Genomic DNA, 19,033 nt, shown 5'->3' with positions numbered 1-19,033 from the left:
CTACTTTCCTCGCAAGTCCCCCCCGTGCACCACAGATGAGAGTAAACATGACTGAGATATGATGTGATCTGCTTAGGGAGGAGAGGTGGCCATTTTCCCAGAGGAAAAAGGCCTCGAGCCCCTTCCTCCAGGACCTTTTATTGGGTTCTAATACTCAGGAATACAGGGCAGCAAGGATCAAACAGTAGATAACATTTCAAAGAAAACTGAGGGCTTAATATGAGTCAGACTCTGTCAGGAACAGAGTTTTAGGGTTTCCTGCTCCAACCCTTAACATATGAATGAAAGCACTCTTAGCAGAGCAGATTTCACAGGTTTATCAGGAAGTCTTTGTGATGCCAGATTTTCCCCCAGGACACGCTCTAGCAAGGCAAGGAGCTGCACCTCTCCCCAACAGGTATTCAGGTTTAAGGGGATTAGAGCCAGGAAGCGCTTCTCCCAGAGAACATGGGAACTCGGGTTATGTCAAAGCCGGGGGGTGGGAGTTCATTGCTCCCTCTTTGTTGCAGCCCCCTGAATCCTTCCATGAAGGCCTCCCAAGTGATCGAGTCTGGCTTAGGTTGCCCCCTTCTGTGAGGGGTCTTACCAGTCATTGACTTCTGACCAAGTTTTGGGGGCATGGAGAGGAAACGGAGGCAGCATTTGCTACCAGAGACAGGCTTTATCTCCTGCGGCTGGCATTCCCAAGGTCCTCCCTTGCTCTTAGCCACAAGGGGTAGAGTTACAATACCTAGAAGCAGGCAAAGTGGTCTACAACATATCTTCCCATTCCCATCCTAACCAGAAACTTCCTAAGATTCTCCGGAAAGGACTACATTTCTTAGTACATTTTGGTAAGATACCTCAACATGTACTTAAACTGGCAACCTGGAGATTCCCCAGCTCCTATCTCCTGGTCTTCCCAACATTCAAAATGTGCCAGACGTCATTGCTTCTGATCACTCTCTGCCCTACAGCCTCACTCCATTGTCTCTGTACTGGATCAGACCTTTGTGGAAGTGAATAGTGCATTGACCTTGTTATAGGGTTCCCCAGCTCTGCTTTTACTTCTCACCAATAAAATAGTCTAGTCATGTGACTTCTTTTATTTAGTGAACCCCTGTTACCTTCCGCATAATGTGCCAACTGTTTCATATTCACTATATATTGTTTTGCATCTGTATTGTATTCATTGCATACATATACTAAAAAGTACATTCTATATTTACCAGAGCATCAATTATAATACTGGAGTAAAATGTTGAATGAGAATGTTTTTATTCCTGCCAGGGATGATCTGTCATCCAAGACCTGGTTGTCTAGACCTTCTGGACTTCTACATCATCACTTCTAGATAGACTCCTTTTCCAGAATTCCTCACCAGTTACCCCAGTTTGCTTGCTTTTCCAACACAGGATGCAGCTAGTCTCTTCTTTTCAGCATCATCTTTCTCTGCTCCCTCTGTCACTCTCTTCTAGTAGTTCCCAGAAGTCACAGTGCTATCTCTTGCGTCTGTTGCACAAGAAATATAAGAGGGGTGTTTATTCTATACAACCCCTTTTTTCTGCATTCTCTGAAGCCTGCTTCAGTCTCCTAATTATGCTTGGTGATTGCTACATTCTCCCATGCTGCATCTGTTGTTATCACACTGGTGTAACTATATTTTTAAAACTGGTTTTATTAACTGTTGAATAATAGAAAATGTATAAGGTATGATAAATGACTGAGCACCCATATTTAAGAAGTAGAACATTAATTATTGTTAAAAACTCCATGTGTGCCAAGAGTTATCCCTATGCAATCCCCTTCTCTACCTAAGGTTCTGATTACATAGTTGACCTTTCTGGAATCGCCAGCCTCAACCTTGAGTCATCTAATTAGCAAAAACTAACAGGTATGGCCTTCTGGCCTACCATAAATAACAAAGACACTTCTTTTATAACAGGGGGGTACCCCTCAGAAATGGAGGGGATAGGAATCTCCAAGGACTGCTCATGAACAGCAGCCACTGTGCAGGTGCAGTAACCAGTGTGCATTGCCCAGGCAACAGGGACGATGGGGCATGACTCAGCAGAAAGAAGAATGTAGGGCACATGCATGGGCCAGGGAGGTGATTAGACACAAAGACATAGTTTCCTATCTCTTTCCTCCATACAGGGGATTCTGGATCTTTTTTCAAACCAAAGATTGTGGAAACCTCACGCTCTTTGCTTTCCCATCGCTTTGCTGGTCTGGTTTGGCTTCCAGCCTGAGTTCCTGTGCTGGCGGGCCTTGGAGACATGTGGTCCAGGAATGTTCCCAGTGCCCCACCCCGAGTGCCAGGAACACAGCTGACCCTGGGCTGGTATGATAGAAGAGTGGGAGGACTGGCCAGTGGGTCCTGGAGACCACGTGGCCAAGCAGCAAGCCCCGTGCCCCCCCCCCCCCATGAAAGCCATGCTAGTGCTGGTAATTGGAGCAAGCACTCCCAAGGCCTGCCTGACCAGGAGCACAGCTGCACAGGCAAGTTGAGTTGGAAGAGACAGGGAAGAAATACTGGACCAGCAGGCAGAAGCTGAAGAAGGAGCAGCACGCTGTAAGTGGGACTTTGGCTAGTGCACGCAGACTTCAAGGGATGTCTGGGGCAGACTGACCAGAACCATGCTGCAGCTGCCTGATCTTTCCAAGGAAAGTACCTTTTAATGGGAAAAAGAATTCTGGATGCAACCTAGGGCTGGGCCTTGCAGAGGGTAGCAGGGCTATTTTCTTTGGATATTTTAGAAGAATGGACTCTGAGGCAGAAACCTGCATCATTTCAAATTGTATAGTCAATAAATAAAAAGTGCCCTTTCCTTTCCACTGAATTCTGTCTCCAGAGTTTTGCCTTTTTTGTAGCAAGTGGTAGGACCCCCACTGGATGGTTCCGTAACACTATCACTGGGGAAATTCCAAGTACTTTGAAATTACAGCTCATGAGGTAGGCAAAGGAAAGAACCTCTCTTTGGAAGTCAGATCTTAATATAATAGTCACTCTTCCTCTGTGCTTCATTGGCAGTCCTCTCATCAATTAAGTTTCCATATACACACATTGGTCTGTTCTGTCCTTTCTAATAAGCAACTGGTCTATCTTTCTATCACTGTACCAAAACTACATTATTGTAAGACAGTTGTGTAATAAAGTTTGATACTTGGTAAGTCATGTTCTTTTTTTTAAATGTATTTTATTGATTATGCTGTTACAGTTGTCCCATTTCCCCCTTTAGTCCCCTCTACCCTGCATACCCTCTCCCACCCACCTTCCCCCCCTTTACTTCATGTCCATGTGTCATACTTATTAGGTCTTTAGCTTCTACATTTCCCATACTATTCTTAACCTCCCCCTGTCTATTTTCTCCCAACCATCTATGCTACTTATTCTCTGTACCTTTTCTCCCTCTCTCCTCCTCCCACTACCCTGTTGCTAATCCTCCATATGATCTCCACTTCTGTGATTCTGTTCCTGTTCTATTGTTTCCTTAGTTTGCTTTTTTATTTTAGGTGTGGTTGTTAATAATTGTGAGTTTGCTGTCATTTTATTGCACATGTTTTTTATCTTTTTTTTCCTAGAGAAATCCCTTTAACATTTCATATAATAAGGGCTTGGTGATGATGAACTCCTTGAATTTGGTCTTATCTGAGAAGCACTTTATCTGTCCTTCCATTCTAAATGAAAGTTTTGCTGGATAGAGCAATCTCGGTTGTAGGTCTTTGGATTTCATGACTTGGAATACCTCTTTCCAGCCCCTTCTTGCCTGTAAGGTCTCTTTTGAGAAATACGCTGACAGTCTGATGGGAGCTTCTTTGTAGGTGACTGTCCCCTTATCTCTTGCTGCTTCTAGCATTCTCTCCTTCATTTTAATTTTGGTTAATATAATTATGATGTGCCTTGGTGTGTTCCTTCTTGGGTCCACCTTCTTTGGGACTCTCTGAGCTTCCTGGATTTCCTGGAAGTCTATTTTCCTTGCCAGATTGGGGAAGTTCTCTTTTATTATTTGTTCAAATAACTTTTCCACTTGTTGCTGTTCTCCTTCCCCTATAATTTGGATGTTGGAACGTTTAAAGATGTCCTTGAGGTTCCTAAGCCTTTCCTCATTTGTTTGAATTCTTGTTTATTCATTCTTTTCTGTTTGGTTGTTTCTTTCTTCCTTCTGGTCCACTCCATTGATTTGAGTCCCAGTTTCCTTCCCATCATTGTTGGTTCCCTGTACCTTTTCTTTTATTTCACTTAGCGTGAAACAATTTTTTCATTTAATTTGTGGCCAGATTCAACCAGTTCTGTGAGCATCCTGATCACCAGTGCTTTGAACTGTTTATCTGTAGGTTGGCTATCTCTTTGTTGTTTAGTTGTATTTTTTCTAGAGCTTTGATCTGTTCTTTCATTTGGGCCTTTTTTTTTTTGTCTTGACACGCCTGTTACATAGAGAGGGGAGGAGCCTTAGGTGTTCACCAGTGCGGGGCAACCCAGTAGCTGATACTATATGTGGGGAAGGGGTCCAAGAGGGAACAAAGGCTCTTGCTGCGCTCTCTGCTGGATTTCAGTCACTTCCACCACTTCCCCCAAGCAAACTGGACCCTTCTGGTGCTGATTCCAGTGTAGGTGGGTTTTTGTATGTTTTAGGACCCTGTGGGTCTCTCCAGTGAACTATCCTGTGAGGTTGGGAGTCTCTCCCGGCCCCCATGGATGTTTTCAGTTGGTGTTTTGAGGCTTTAGTTCCCCACGCTGGAACCGTGGGTTGTGTGGTCTGTATCTCTCCCCAGTTTTGCCTGGTTTATCTGTGTGTGTGCATGGGACCACCCAGTTCTGAGAGCCACCCTGTGCCCATGCCCCTCCACACTACACTGCCTTGCTGGGCCCTCCTGCTGCCACCCTGTGTGTCCAGGGGCCTCCAGCTGCTGCTTTGCACACCTAGGGTCTGCCAACTACAGCTTTTTGCACTTTTCTTTCCCACAACCCCTCTCCACCTGGCCTCCTGACTCTGCCCCTCCTACTGGTCTGGATGAATGTGTCTGCCTTAACTCCTTTGTTGTTGGACTTCCATACAGTTCAATTTTCTGTCAGTACTAGTTGTCGTTTTTTAAAATGTTTTTATTTATTTATTTTTAGAGAGAGAGGAAGGAAGGAGAAAGAGGGAGAGAAACACCAATGTGTGATTGCCTCTCATGTGTCCTCCACTGGGAACCTGGCCTGCAACCCAGGCATGTACCCTGACTGGGAATCAAACCGGCGACCCTTTGCTTCACAGGCCCGCACTCAATCCACTGAGCTACACCAGCCAGGGCACTGGTTGTTATTTTGTTTCAGAATTTTTGTTGTCCTTATTTTGGTTGTACAAGGAGGTACAGTGTGTCTACCTATGCCTCCATCTTGGATGGAAGTGCTTGTTCCATCCAAGTGCTTTTTCCATGACTTTGTAAGTCATGTTCTTTTATTATAGTATTGTTCTCCAGGAGTCTCATAGCTGTTCCCTGGCCTTTGGATTGTCACATAAATGTTAGAATAGGTTGATCAAGTTTCCTAGAAATCCACTTGGCATATCAACTTGTTCTACATTGACTTTGTGGTCAGTCTAGAGAGGGTTCACATTGTTAAAGCTGTTTTCCTCTCTCTCTTACTGGTATAACTGCATATGTAGGTCTTATAAAATGTTTTTTTTTTAAGATCCTACTTATTTATTTTTAGAGAGAGGAGGAGGGAGAGAGAAAGAAGGGGAGAGAAACATCAGTATGTCGTTGCCTCTTGTGTTCTCCTGACTGGAGACCTGGCCCATAACCCAGGCTTGCAACCCATGCATGTGCTCAGACTGGGAATTGAACCAGTGACCTTTTGATTCACAGGCCAGCATTCAATCCACTGAGCTATACCAGCCAGGGCTATAAAATGTTTTTTAGTAAAATTTTATAATCAGAGTTTTACACATCTTTTGTTAATTCCTAGTGTTACAAACCTCAAGGGGTTTGCCACTTGGGGTGTTCTATTAACCAATGAAACATGGCTGTTGATAGGTGGTTTTATTTACTTGCAACAAGTAAAGGAGACAGAGGATTCACATTCAAAGCTCTGTCTCCAGGAAGAGAGGTTTAGTCATTGCTTATATACACTGTTTAATTAATTAAACATTGATACTGTCTTTGCTATACTTATCTGGTTGAGTTCTTGTCAACCCCATTCCATTTACAACTGCATCTACAAAATACTGTGCCACATTTTAACATTTAACAAGAACCTTGAGACCCTTATCCTATCTAACACTTGGAATTTTTGTATGTTGTGGTATTTGTAAATGCTATTAAGTTTTAAACATAATTTCCTCATTTTTTCTGGTATAGAGATATGAAACTTATATTTAGATATTGATTTTAGATCATCCAACCTGCTGAACTTTCATTCTAATGTCTTGCAAATTCTTTTGGATTGGGAGTTTCCAACTAGATAATTATAGCATGGATGAATAAGGATACTTTTTGTCTGTAAATAATTATATTACCTATAAATACAGTGTTTTCCTTTTTTAGCCTTCATTTTTGTTCTAATTTTTTTCTTACCTCGACTTTATTTATTATTTTATTATTTTTTCATTTTAATTGTTGTTCAAGTACAGTTTTCTGTCTTTTACTCCCATCCCACCCATGCCCCCCCCTCCCCTTTCACCTACCCCCACCCCAGTTTTTGACCATGTGTCTTTTATACTTGTTCCTGTAAACCCTTCCCCTTTTCCCCTGAAATTCCCTCTCCTCTCCCCTCTGGTCACTGTCAGCCTGTTCTCTATTTCAGTGTCTTTGGTTATATTTTTCTTGTTTGATTGTTTTTTTGTTTAGGTCCCTGTTAAAGATGAGATCATGTGGTATTTGTCTTTCACCACCTGGCCTATTTCGCTTAGCATAATGCTTTCCAGTTCCATCCATGCTGTTGCAAAGGGTAGAAGCTCCTTCTTTCTTTCTGCTGCATAGAACTCCAATTGTGTAAATGTACCTTAGTTTTTTGATCCATTCATTTACTGATGGGCACCTAGGTTGCTTCCAGGACTTGGCTATTGTAAATTGCGCTGCTATGAACATTGGGGTGCATAGGTTCTTTTGGATTGGTGTTTCAGGATTCTTAGGGTATAATCCTAGCACTGGAATTCCCAGGTCAAAAGGCAAATTCATTTTTAGTTTCCTGAGAAAATTCCATACTGTTTTCCATAGTGGTTGTACCAGTCTGCAATCCCACCAACATTGCACTAGGGTTCCCTTTTGTTCTAATTTTTGTCTTACTACACACTGATTTCCCTTGGGAGTGTGGGGAGATGCATCAAGTACATTTTTACATTATTTGTAATCTTTACTTCATGCGATTTTGTTATCACTGGTCTGAGCAAGGTCATTTTCTTGTTCTGATTATTTATTTATCTTTTATTTCATCTACTATCTCTCCATAGGCTATCTTATTAATGTGCATCTTTTTATTAGTATGTATTTGTTCAAAATGGTTATCTATGTTAAAGCCCAATGTGTTCAGTTTTTCTGAATCCTCCACATATGATTGATTTTGAATGAGTGCATTGCTCTCTATGTGGCCATTGTATAAAGCTTGTTAATTTTTTTTACTGACTTTTTATCTGCTGTGTCTATCAATTTTGAGTGGTATATTCTCCCATAATGGTGAGGATTTGTTATTTTTTATATGTATCTGTGTCTGTATAGAACATATTTATTTTTTAGGTGTGTATGAAAGTTATCTTATAGCCTCTTCTAGTCATTCTGGATATTTATGTTTTGGATATATCTCATAAAGAGAATATAACTGGGCTTGGTTTTTTTTAGCAACTTATCTTTTATTTTTTAAAGATTGTATTTGTTAGAGTGTGGGGAAAGGAGAGAGAAAGAGAGGGATTGACATCGATGTGCAAGACAAACATTGCTCAGTTGCCTCTTACATGCCCGACTCAGGGACCTGGCCCACACCCCAGGCATGTAGCCTGACCAGGAATAGAACTGGCAACCTTCACTTTGCAGGATGATGCCCAACCCACTGAGCCACACCAGTCAGGGTTACCAACTTCATCTTTTAATGAGAACATTTAGTCCAATAGTGGTTGTAATTACTGATATAATTGAAAGTATAATTATTGACTTAGTTTGTGCTTTTTATTCTAACTTTTCTGTAATTTAAACATCTCATTTTATTTCCCCTTTGTGAGTTTGAAAGTTAGAAACTAATCTGTTTATTTACTGATTACCTTAGGAATTTTAACATACTGTATTAACTTACCAATGTCTAAAACTAAAATCACATTTATGCTCTTGCTGAATAATATAAAGAAATAGGATATTCCAGTTGTTAAAATAACTTATATTGTTATCAGATATTTTTCTTCCATCATTTTTTAACCCATAAACATTTTTATTATTTTATATTTGAATGTTAGCTTAGGTTATCCACACTTTACTGCCACTTTCTTCATTCACCACTGTTACGTCTCAAACCCTCTAAATGGTATAATTTTTCTTCAAACGGAAGTATGTACATACTGTAATGAATTTCTGGGGGGTTTTGCTTATTTATTTGTTCTTAAATATCTTCATTTGCCCTCATTTATCAAGATAATTTTCTTTTAACTTACTGAGATAGTCTGCTGTCTTCTGGATAGCATTGTTGCTATTGAATAGTAATCTGTTTTTCTTTTGTAGATAGTTTATTTAGTCCAAAATTACTTTTAACATATCTATTTGCTTTTAATGCTCTGAAGTTTTGCTATAATTGTCTAGGATTTCTTCTTATTTATCCTGTTTGAAACTCTTTGGACTTCTGGATAATGCTTTCTTTTGAGAGTTCTGAAAACTTTATGTCTTGAATTACTGACTTTTTAAAAGTTTCTTTTTTCTTCCAGAACTCTAGTTTGATATCTCTTAAACCTTCTCACTTTATATTCTTAACTTTTATACTTTCTTACATTGTCTTTCTTTTTTTTTTTAAATCCTCACCCAAGGCATGTTTACTGATTTTAGAGAGAAGAGAAAGGAGCAGAGGGTGGGGAGAGAAAGAGAGAGATAGAAATATTGATTGTTTGCCTCCTGTATGCACCTCATCTAGGGCCCGAACCTGCAATCTAGGGATGTGCCCTGCCAGGAATCAAAAACAATGACCTTTCCATCCACAGGACAATGCTCCAGCCAACTGAGCCACACTGGCCAGAGCTCCACACTGTCTTTCTTGATAGCATACTGCATAATCTGTTTTTATATCTTTTAGACCAGTAATTTTTCTCTTCAGAGACTATTTATTCCAGTCATTGTGTAATTTAATTTTAAGTACTGTGGTTTTTCTTCTAGAAGTTTTTCTTTGTTTCTTTTACATCTACCTGTCATTTGTAGAGTTTTGTTTTTTATTTAAGTGAAATTTATATAACAGCCATTTATAATGTAGTGTGCAGTGGCATACAGTACATTCACAATACAGTGTTCTATTTTTTTTAATCTTTTCATTCAGATCTTTAGTTTTTGGTTTATTTTATTTTATTTTTTAAAATTTGTTTAATTATTGTTTAAATACAGTTTTCTGTCTTTTACTTCCATCCCAGCCCTGCCCCCCCCATTGCTCCCCATTTCCCTCCCATTTCCACCCCCCTTAGTTGTTGTCCATGTGTCCTTTATACTAGTTCCTGTAACTCTTGGGTCATTTTCTTTGGTATTAACCCATGGGTTCTTGAGCCCTGGTTGTTTCTCTAGGATTAGACAGTGTTTGCTTCTGTTGATAGCACTGCCAAACCAGACTGTCTTAAAGTAGATTCATAGATGGCAAGTTTTTTACATTCACTTTAGTAATGTGAATGGGGTGTCATACCACCTATAAAAATTATGTCTGGTTCAGACTTTAAAAAAAAAAACTTCTTTATTGTAAAAATGGGAAGATGATCCCAGGTGCTCTGTGCTGAACATAAAGTGTGCTGTGTACTTCAGTGTACAATTTTATTTAATTGGGAAACACCAGTTATATGACCTTTATTTATTCCAAGACCTGGGTGGATAATGGAAGAGGATAATGCCAAGAGGTTATATTTATAGTTGCAAGCATTTTTAAGAATGATGTATATACCAAGAATGATGAGTGCTCTGATCACTCTTATTCCCATACTCACCCATTCATGTTGAAGGGTCCAGCATAGCCTCTTTTCCAAACAGTGTTCCCTTACTGAATTGCTTCCTTCATTTTCTTTTATTCTATTGTAAATATTTTGTCTATTAATTTCTCAAATAGTGTGTTCATCTGTGGTTTCAGGGCTTGAAGTTCAAAGATGTGGCCATTTTCTTCTCTCAAAAGGAGTGGGAATGCTTGCACTCTACTCAGAAGGATTTATACCGAGCTGTAATGTTGGAAAATTATAACAACTTGATCTCACTGGGTAAGTTTATCTGCCCCTCAAAATTCAGAATTTGCCTTCTGGAATGTTTATGTTCTTTGTTATCAATTTCTTATGAGTCGTTTTTCAAGTGCCTGGCTGAATTAATAATTCTTACTTACCAAAGAATGGTTGTTTCTTGTGAAATTAAAAATTAGTTGCTCAATTTTACAATTTTATCTTTTTTATTCCTCTGACTTTCATCCTTAATCTGCCTACTCCTCTTGATAATCATGGACTGATATCAATTCTGAAATATCCACAATATACCTTCGTCCCCTTTTTTACCTTGAGTAGGACTTTCTGATTCTAAGCCGGATGTGATCTCCTTATTGGAACAGGGGAAGGAGCCCTGGATTATTAAAAGGAAGGAGACAAAAGAGTGGTGCTCAGGTGAGTGATGGTAACTAATATGGAGAAGGCCATGACAGGTGGGTCACATAGTTGAGTTTTGAGAAGGCAGAACTTCTGAGATATTGGGAGGACAGCTTTGTGAAAAGGCCTGAGATCTGGAAAAGAAAAGAAGGATGTTTCATCATGAGGCCTCAAATTTTTTACTTCACTTCATACTCTTTTGCACCTTTTCTTCATATTACCCTCTGATTTCATGAAGGAAGTAACTTCCTCCTTCTCAGGAGATAATCATTTTCCCAAAATTTGGGTCCTGTTTTATCCCGACTTTTTGAAACAATTCTATTGAGATATAATTACTGTAAAATTCACTTATTTAAAGTATAGTTCATTGGCTTTTACTATATTCACAGAGTCTTGCAACTGAGACAACAATCTAAGTGCAGAACATTTCATCATACCAAATGAAACCCCATACCTGCTAGTAGTCACTACCCACACCCAGACCTAGGCAACCATCAATCTATTTACAATCTTTTTTATTTCTGTAAGATTGCTAGTGATATCTCCTCTTTCATTCCTAATTTTTTATGAGTCTTCTCTCTTTTTTCTTGCTCAGTCTAGCTAAAGGTTTGCCAGTTTTGTGATCTTTTCAAAGAATCATCTTACAGTTACATTGATTTTCTCTATTTTGTAGTCTGTTTTGTTCATCTCCTTCTAGTCTTTATTATTTCCTGTCTTCTGATATCTTTGGTTTAGTTTGCTCTATTTTATATAGTTTCTTGACATGTATAATTCATTTGGGATCTTTTGTAATATAGGCATTTTAAGCTGTTAATTTCCTTGTTAGATCTGTTTTAACTGTGTTCCATGTGTTTTGGTATGCTGACTTTTCCTTTCATCCAACTCAAAAGTATTTTCCAATTTCTTTTGTGATTTCTTCTTTGATTTGTAAGTTATTTAAGAGTGTGCTGTTTTCTTTCTCCTTATGGGCCTTCTGGCTAGTTTATCCATTATTGAAAGTAGGGCATTGAATTGTCAAATTGTCTTTCTCTTCATTTCTGTTAGCATTGCTTCATGTATTTTGAGGCTCTTTAATTAGTTGCCTATATGCTTGTGTGTGTGGGGGAGCTTTGCCTGCAGAGCCCCCTGTCCACCATGGATGAGAAAAAGTCTAACAAGACATGATCTGCTTGGGATTCTTTTAATCAGTGGGCTTTAATTGGGTTCATTTTGCACAGGAATACAGGTAAAGCTTATCAGTCATTGCCAAGCAGTAAGGATCCAACAATAGGTAACATATAAAGAACTGTGAGGGCTTATTCTGAGTCAGCGTCAGTTAAAGGGCTGTAAAACTTTAAGAAACGAACTCATTTCATGCTTGGACCCTTATCATTTACATTGAGGATATTCTTAGCAAAGTAGGTTTCATAGGATCTTATTCATTCTTTCTTAGGCCTGATCACCCTGGGGAACCACCCATTCCTGCCCAGGGCTACACTGCCCTTCAGCATTGTTTCAGGCTTAAGTCAGGCAGGGGAAGTAACGCAGCCAAGAGAGTAGGAAACTTCTCACAGACCGAATGAAGACTCAGGCTATGTCAAAGCCAAGGTCCATCGCCCCCTTTTTCTGTAGCCCCCTTGGTCCTTCCCTGAGGGCCCCTTTGTGACCATGCCTGTCTTAGGTTGTCCCTCCCTTGAGGAATCTTACCCTTCATTGGCTAACCAGTCATCTGCTGGGGCCAAGCAGGGTGAAGTACAAGGGGACAGAGGCAACACCCCTGCCAGGGAGGTAACCTTTGTCTCCTTAGTGACTTAGGGGCCCAAAGTCTCTCACTCTGCCTTAGCTGTGGGGGGTTATAGCTTCTAAAACCAAGCAGGGTGGTTCCCAACACTTATGACTTATAATTTCCTGAGATTGACCTTCTTATTATAAAATATTCTTTTTTTCTCTAGTTACAATTTTCGTCTTAATGTCTATTTTGTCTGATAATAATATACCTATTGAAGCTTACTTTTGATTAGTCTTTGCATAGTATGTCTTTTCAATTTTTTTCTTTTAACCTTTTTGTGTCCTGTAATTGAGTGTTTCTTATAGACAGCATATATTAGGATCATGTTATTTTAATACCTCCTGCCTATATCTGCCACCTGTTTGAGTATTTAATGTTTACATTTAATGTGATTATTAATAGGGTAGGATTTATGTCTGACATGGTGTGTGTTTTCTACATTTGTTATTTTTGTTTTATACTTCATTCTGTTATTACTGTAATTTATGTTAAATATATGTTTTCTAGAGTCCCCTTTTAGTTTTATGATTGTCTTTTACTATTGTTTTTAGAGTTATTTTCTCAGTGGTTGCCCCCAAAATTTCAATTACATCTTAATTTAACATAATTTAGTTTGGATTAATCCTAAGTAAACATTGGTAGGCAGAGTAATGACTCCACCAAAGATGTCCATATCCTAATTCCTGGAACCTATAAATGTGTTGCCCTTACAAGGCAAAGAGGAATTAATGTTGTGAATGAGCAGGCCTTCTAATAGGGACCCTAGATTATCCACCTGGGCTCAGTGCAATCACAGAGTCCTTGAGATCAAAGGACTCTGTGAGATCAGAGTCAGAGGTGTGACAACGGAAGACATGCACAGAAAGATGGCAATAGGCTGACTTTGAAGATAGAGGAAGGGGGCCATGATGTGTTAAAATAAGCAGCCCTTAGAAGTTGGAAAAGACAATGAAATAGATTCTTCCTTTGAGCCTTCAGAAGGGAACACAGTCTTGCTGTGGACACATTTATTTTAACCATTTAAAACCTCTGTCAGACTTGTGACCTCCGGGACTGTAAGATAATAAATCTTGGGTTGTTTTAAGCTACTATGTTTATGTTGATTTGTTATATCATAAATAGGAAACTAATAGGCCATCAACACATATTAATAATTATTGCTTTATATGGTGATCTTTTAAATCAGATAGAAAAAGCAAAGAGTTCCAAACAAAAATACATTTATATAGTCTTATATTTCTCTATCTAGTTACCTTTTCTTGGGATCTTCTTTTGTGGATTCAAGTTATCTCTTGTTCTTTTATTTCAGCCTAAACAACTTCCTTTAGGCCAGTATAATGGGTGCGTGGTGAGTGAAGGTGAGAGCACCTTAAAATGAAGATGAATAGGAAGCAGGTTCTAGACAATGCATTTTTGCAGGTTTAGTAAGGAATTTTTTATTGGGTTGGCCAAAAAGTTCTCTCTCTCTCTTTTTTTTTTTTTTTTTGTAAAATGGCTCTAATAACACTTAGTTTTCTTTAACTTCATTTGAACAATTTTGTTAGATTGTATTGTGACAGCTGTCATGTCAGCATGCATTTTTAAAAAGCTTATCAAAATTGGTGAATTTTTGTGTAAACATTTTCATATTGAAGATGGAAGAAAATAAGCAACATTTTGGACATATTATGCTTTATTATATCAAGAAAGATAAAAACACAACTGAAATGCAAAAAAAGATTTGTGCAGTGTCTGGATAAGGTGTTGTGACTGATCAAAGTATCAAAAGTGGTTTGCCAGGTTTCTTACTGGAGATTTCTTGCTGAACAATGATCCACCAATGAAGTAGACCAGCTGAAGTTGATAGCGATCAGATCGAGACATTGAGAACAATCAACGTTGTATCATGAGGGAGACAGCCAACATACTCAAAATACCTAAATCAGTAAAGTAATTGGTGAAAATGAAAAATATGTCTTTTATTTTACAGAAAAAAACATACACTTTTTGGCCAACCCAATAATTTTATTGTTGAGTGCAGGGGGCATGCACTATATTTAAACAATGAGTCACACTTTTTGAGTTGCTTCACAGTCATTCTTGGAGATTAATAAAAATACCAATGACTATTCATTTATCAAAGTTATTAAATATATACTAAATACAGGTACAATAAGGGGCAGACAATACAGAAGTAAAGAAGTTAAAGTATAATCTATGGAGTTTAGAAGTGAATATACTGATGTGTACAAAATGGGTTGATGGAGGGACATATATTTGATCAGGCAAGTAGAGCCAAATGTTTATTTTATAGTTTGGTATTAGGAATGTGGGATTTCATGGGCTAATTCTTTTAATATTTTTGTTTGAAAGTTTTCATAATAATGTTGGGGAAATAGAAATATGTCATGTGATGAAAGTACACTGTAAAAAATAAAGTAGATTGATGAGGGTCCTGTTTTTCTAAAGAGTGATCTCATAAGTTGGCATTTAATTAGAGGTTAGAATGAAGTAATTGAACGAGTCATAGTGTTGTATTAGGGAAGGTATGTACATGTAAACATTGTATAAGAGGTGTATGCTTGGCAAGTTTGAAGAATATCTGCTCGGTCAAGGAGCAAGAAAAGAGTCAGCAAAAGGGAGAAGATAGACAGTGAGGTCAGAAAAAGGTAGTACAGGAAAAGTTCAGGGAATGCCTTCCAGACCAAAAAGGACTTTGACTTTAACTCTTACTGAGGGAAATTTAGTGGAGTTTTTGAACAGAAGAATGACATGATCTGACTTTATTTTTTTATTGTTCAGTTACAATCATCCCACATTTTTCCCCATTACTCTCCCCTCCACCATCACCCCCCCATACCCACAATCCCCCACACCATTGTCCATGCCCATGAGTCTTCTATTCTTGTTTTGTATCCCTCTTCCCTTTGTTTCCCTATTATCCACCTTGCCCCTCTGCTCTGGTAACTGTCAATTTGTTCTTTATTTCCAGGTCTCTTTGCTCATTTGATTGTTTTGTTGCTTAGGTTCCACTTATAGGTGAGATCATATGGTATTTGTTTTCATTGGCTAGCTTATTTCACTTAGAATAATGCTCTCTTTCCAGTTCCATTCATGCTATTGTGAAGAGCAGGAGTTCCTTCTTTCTTTCTGCTGCATAGTATTTCTTTTGTGATGTACCACAGTTTGGGGGGGGTTGCATTTTTATATTATTGTTCAAGTTCAGTTGTCTCCATTTTCCCTCCACCACTTTCTGTTTCTACCCTACCTCTACCTCCAACCCTAAATATTTCCCGCTTTGTCTTTGTCCATAAGTCTTTCTATATGTTCCTTGGTAACCCTCCCCCGTCTTTCCCCCTTACATACTTAACCACTCCTCTCTGGTGACTGTCAGTTTGTTCTTTATTTCAATGTCTCCAGTTATATTTTGCATTCTTGTTTGCTTTGTTGATTAGGTTCCACTTATAGGTGAGACCATATTTTATTTGTCATTCACCACCTGGTTTATTTCACTTGGCATAATGCTCTCCAGTTTCATCCATGCTATGGATTAAGGTAGAACCTCCTTCTTTCTTTCTGTTGTGTAAATATACCAAATGTATCGTGTAAATGTACCATATATTTTTTGATCCATTCATTTACTGATGAGCACTTAAGTTGCTTCCAACACTTGGCTATTGTGCTGCTATGAACATTGGTGTGCATAGGTTCTTTTGAATTAGTGTTTCAAGATTCTTAGGGTATAATCCCAGCAGTGGAATTGCTGCATCAAAAGGAAGTTTCGTTTTTAGTTGTCTGAGGAAATTCCAAAATATTTTCCAGTGATTGCACCAGTCTGCATTCCCACCAACAATGTATTAGGGTTCCCTTTTCTCCACAACCTCTCCAGCACTTGTTGTTTGATGATTTGTTTAGTATGGCTACTCTGACCTGTGTAAAGTGGTATCTCATTGTGGTTTTAATTTGCATTTTTCTGATGGCTAGTGGTGCTGAGGATCTTTTCCTATGTCTTTGGGCCCTCTATATGTCTTCCATGGCAAAGTGTCTGTTCAAATCCTTTGCCCTTTTTTTAATTGGATTGTTTATATCCTGGACTGGAGTCATGTGAGTTCTTTATATATTTTAAAGATTAAACACTTGTACAAGGTATCCTTGGCAAATATATTTTCACATATGGTTCATTCCCTTTTCATTTTGCTGATGTTTCCTTTAGCTTTGCAGAAGCTTCTTATTTTGCTGAAGTCCCAATTGTTTATTTTTTCCTTTATGTCCTTGCTCTAGGGGACATATGGGTGAAAATTTGTTGCATGGAATTTCTGAAATTTTCCTGCCTATGTTCTCCTCTAGGGCTTTTATGGTGTCTCAACTTATATTTAAGTCTTTTCTCTATCTTCAGTTTACTTTTGTATATGGTATAAGTTGGTAGTTGAGTTTCATTGTTTTGACTGTAGCTGTCCAGATCTCTCAACACAATTTCTTAAAGAGGCTATTTTTACTCCATTTTATGCCTTTGCCCCCACTGTTGAATATTAATTGACCATAGAGACATGGGTATATTTCTGGTCTCTCTGTTCTCTTTCATTGATCTGTTCTTATACCAGTACTAGAATGTTCTGATTACAGTAGGCTTTTAATATAGTTTGATGTCAGGTATTGTGATCCCTCCCACTTTGTTCTTTTTTCTTAAAATTGCTGCAGCTATTCACAGTCAGTTATGGTTCTGAATAAATTTTTAAAGTGTTTGTTCCATATCTGTGAAATATGTCATTGGTTTTTTAATAGGGATTGCATTGAATCTTTAAATTCCTTTGGTTAGTATGGACATTTTGATGATATCAATTCTTCCAATCCATGAACATGATATGTGCTTCCATTTATTTGTATCTTTCTATGGCCTTTATTATGTTGAACTATGCTGTCTCTACTCCCACTTTGCTGAGGGTTTTTATCATAAATGGGTGCTGTACCTTATCAAACACCTTTCCCACATCTATTGATGTGATCATGTTATTTTTGTCTTTGTTTTGTTTATGTGATGTATTACGTTTATTGATTTGCATATATTGTACCATCCTTGCCTTCCTGGCATAAATTCCATGATCATGGTCTATGATCTTTTTAATATATTGCTGGTTGCTGTTTTCATATTTTGTCGAGGATTTTAGTTTCAATGTTGATCAGCTCTATTGGCCTAAAGTTTTCTTTCTTTGTTGTGTCTTTATCTGGTTTTGGGATTAGGATGATGCTGGCCTCATAAAACGAGTTTGGGAGTCCTCCCTCTTGGATTTTTGAATAGTTTGAGAAGGATAGGAGTTAGCCCTTCATTAAATATTTTGTAAAATTCTCCTACGAAACTGTCCAGTCCCTGTCTTTTGTGTGTTGGGAGTTTTTTGATTACTGCTTCAATTTCACCAGCTGTTATCAGTCTGTTTAGGCTTTCTGCTTCTTCTTCATTAAATTTTGGAAGGTTATATTTTTTTAGAAATTTGTCCATTTCACCCTGGTTTTCAGATTTCTTGGCATATAGTTGTTTATAGTAATTTCTTATACTCCTTTGTATTTCTGTGATCTCAGTTGTAATTTCTTCTCTTTCATTTCTAATTTTATTTGCATCCTCTTCCTTTTTTTCTTGATGAACCTGACTAAAGGGTTATCTTTTGGGATCTGTCCTGCCTGGTTTTAGGGACTGTAGCCTCATTAATGGACATTAAGGGTCCCATGGCTAGAGCTGAGTGAAAAGGTTTTGGGGACATGAGCCACTAAGGAGACAGAACATTTCCTGCTAGCAGGAATACAGCCCTTGCCTTCCTCACTTCCCAATCCTTGGCCCTGGTGGATGACTGGTTAGCCAATGACAGGTAAGACTCCCAGGTGGGGGCAACCTAAGACAGGCTCAGTTGCAATGGTATGTCAGGGAAGGACTTAGGGTTCTTTAGAGAAGGGGCAGAAAGACCTTCACCCCTTGGCTTCTCATAGCCTGAGTTCTCACTCTTCCTGTAAAAGTCTCCTAGTTTCTTAGCTCCTTTTCTCTCCCCTCCTGACAGCCTGGGAACTATGCCAGAGGCAGCTTTGACCTTGTACTGGAGCAGATACTCCCCAGGTGGGGGCAAATCTGGCCAGAGAAAGAATATATATTGTTTCCTTTGAGACTTGCTCTGCCCTGTTGCTGTGAAACAGACACTTGAACTAAAGCCAACCATGACCAGAGACAATCCCTGTATTTCTTCAACCGTCATCTATATATGATGTCAATAGCATTTTGAGCATTGGTTGATGAGCTTTATGTGTGTACTGTGTATCTCGGTGTGAGCCGAACTCAATAAATACACAGGGAAGAAGGTATTCAGAACCTTTCTCCTTTGAGGGACTCCTGTCACCTTTTCTTCTCAAGCAGATCATGCGTTGGACATTTTTATTTTATTTGCAACTGCCCAGGGCAGCTCTGTAGACAGAGCCCACAGGTTTTGTTTATCTTTTCAAAGAACTAGTAATTGGGTTTATTGATCCTATGAATTATTCTTTTAAGTTTCTATGT

The 19,033-nt window shown here is 38.7% G+C and overlaps 1 protein-coding gene across 5 annotated transcripts in view; it reads left to right on the top strand.

Annotated features, from left to right (window-relative positions):
• The window catches only part of LOC119062768 (zinc finger protein 568-like), a 40,395-nt gene that overhangs the window by 11,278 nt on the left and 10,084 nt on the right, over window positions 1-19,033 (top strand). For 4 of the 5 annotated variants that reach the window (XM_053666678.1, XM_053666676.1, XM_053666677.1 and 1 more), the window contains 2 exons: window positions 10,256-10,379; window positions 10,674-10,769. In XM_053666678.1, coding sequence (XP_053522653.1) covers window positions 10,256-10,379; window positions 10,674-10,769 — 220 coding nt within the window. The remainder of the gene's footprint in view (window positions 1-10,255; window positions 10,380-10,673; window positions 10,770-19,033) is intronic. The other variant, XM_037163838.2, reaches the window with a different exon arrangement.

Source organism: Artibeus jamaicensis, unplaced genomic scaffold (genome assembly GCF_021234435.1).
Source record: "Artibeus jamaicensis isolate MK-2021 breed Jamaican fruit bat unplaced genomic scaffold, CSHL_Jam_final contig_464, whole genome shotgun sequence".
Classification (NCBI taxonomy): domain Eukaryota; kingdom Metazoa; phylum Chordata; class Mammalia; order Chiroptera; family Phyllostomidae; genus Artibeus; species Artibeus jamaicensis.
Note: the sequence above shows the minus strand (reverse complement) of the source record. Positions and strands in the feature narration are given on the sequence as shown.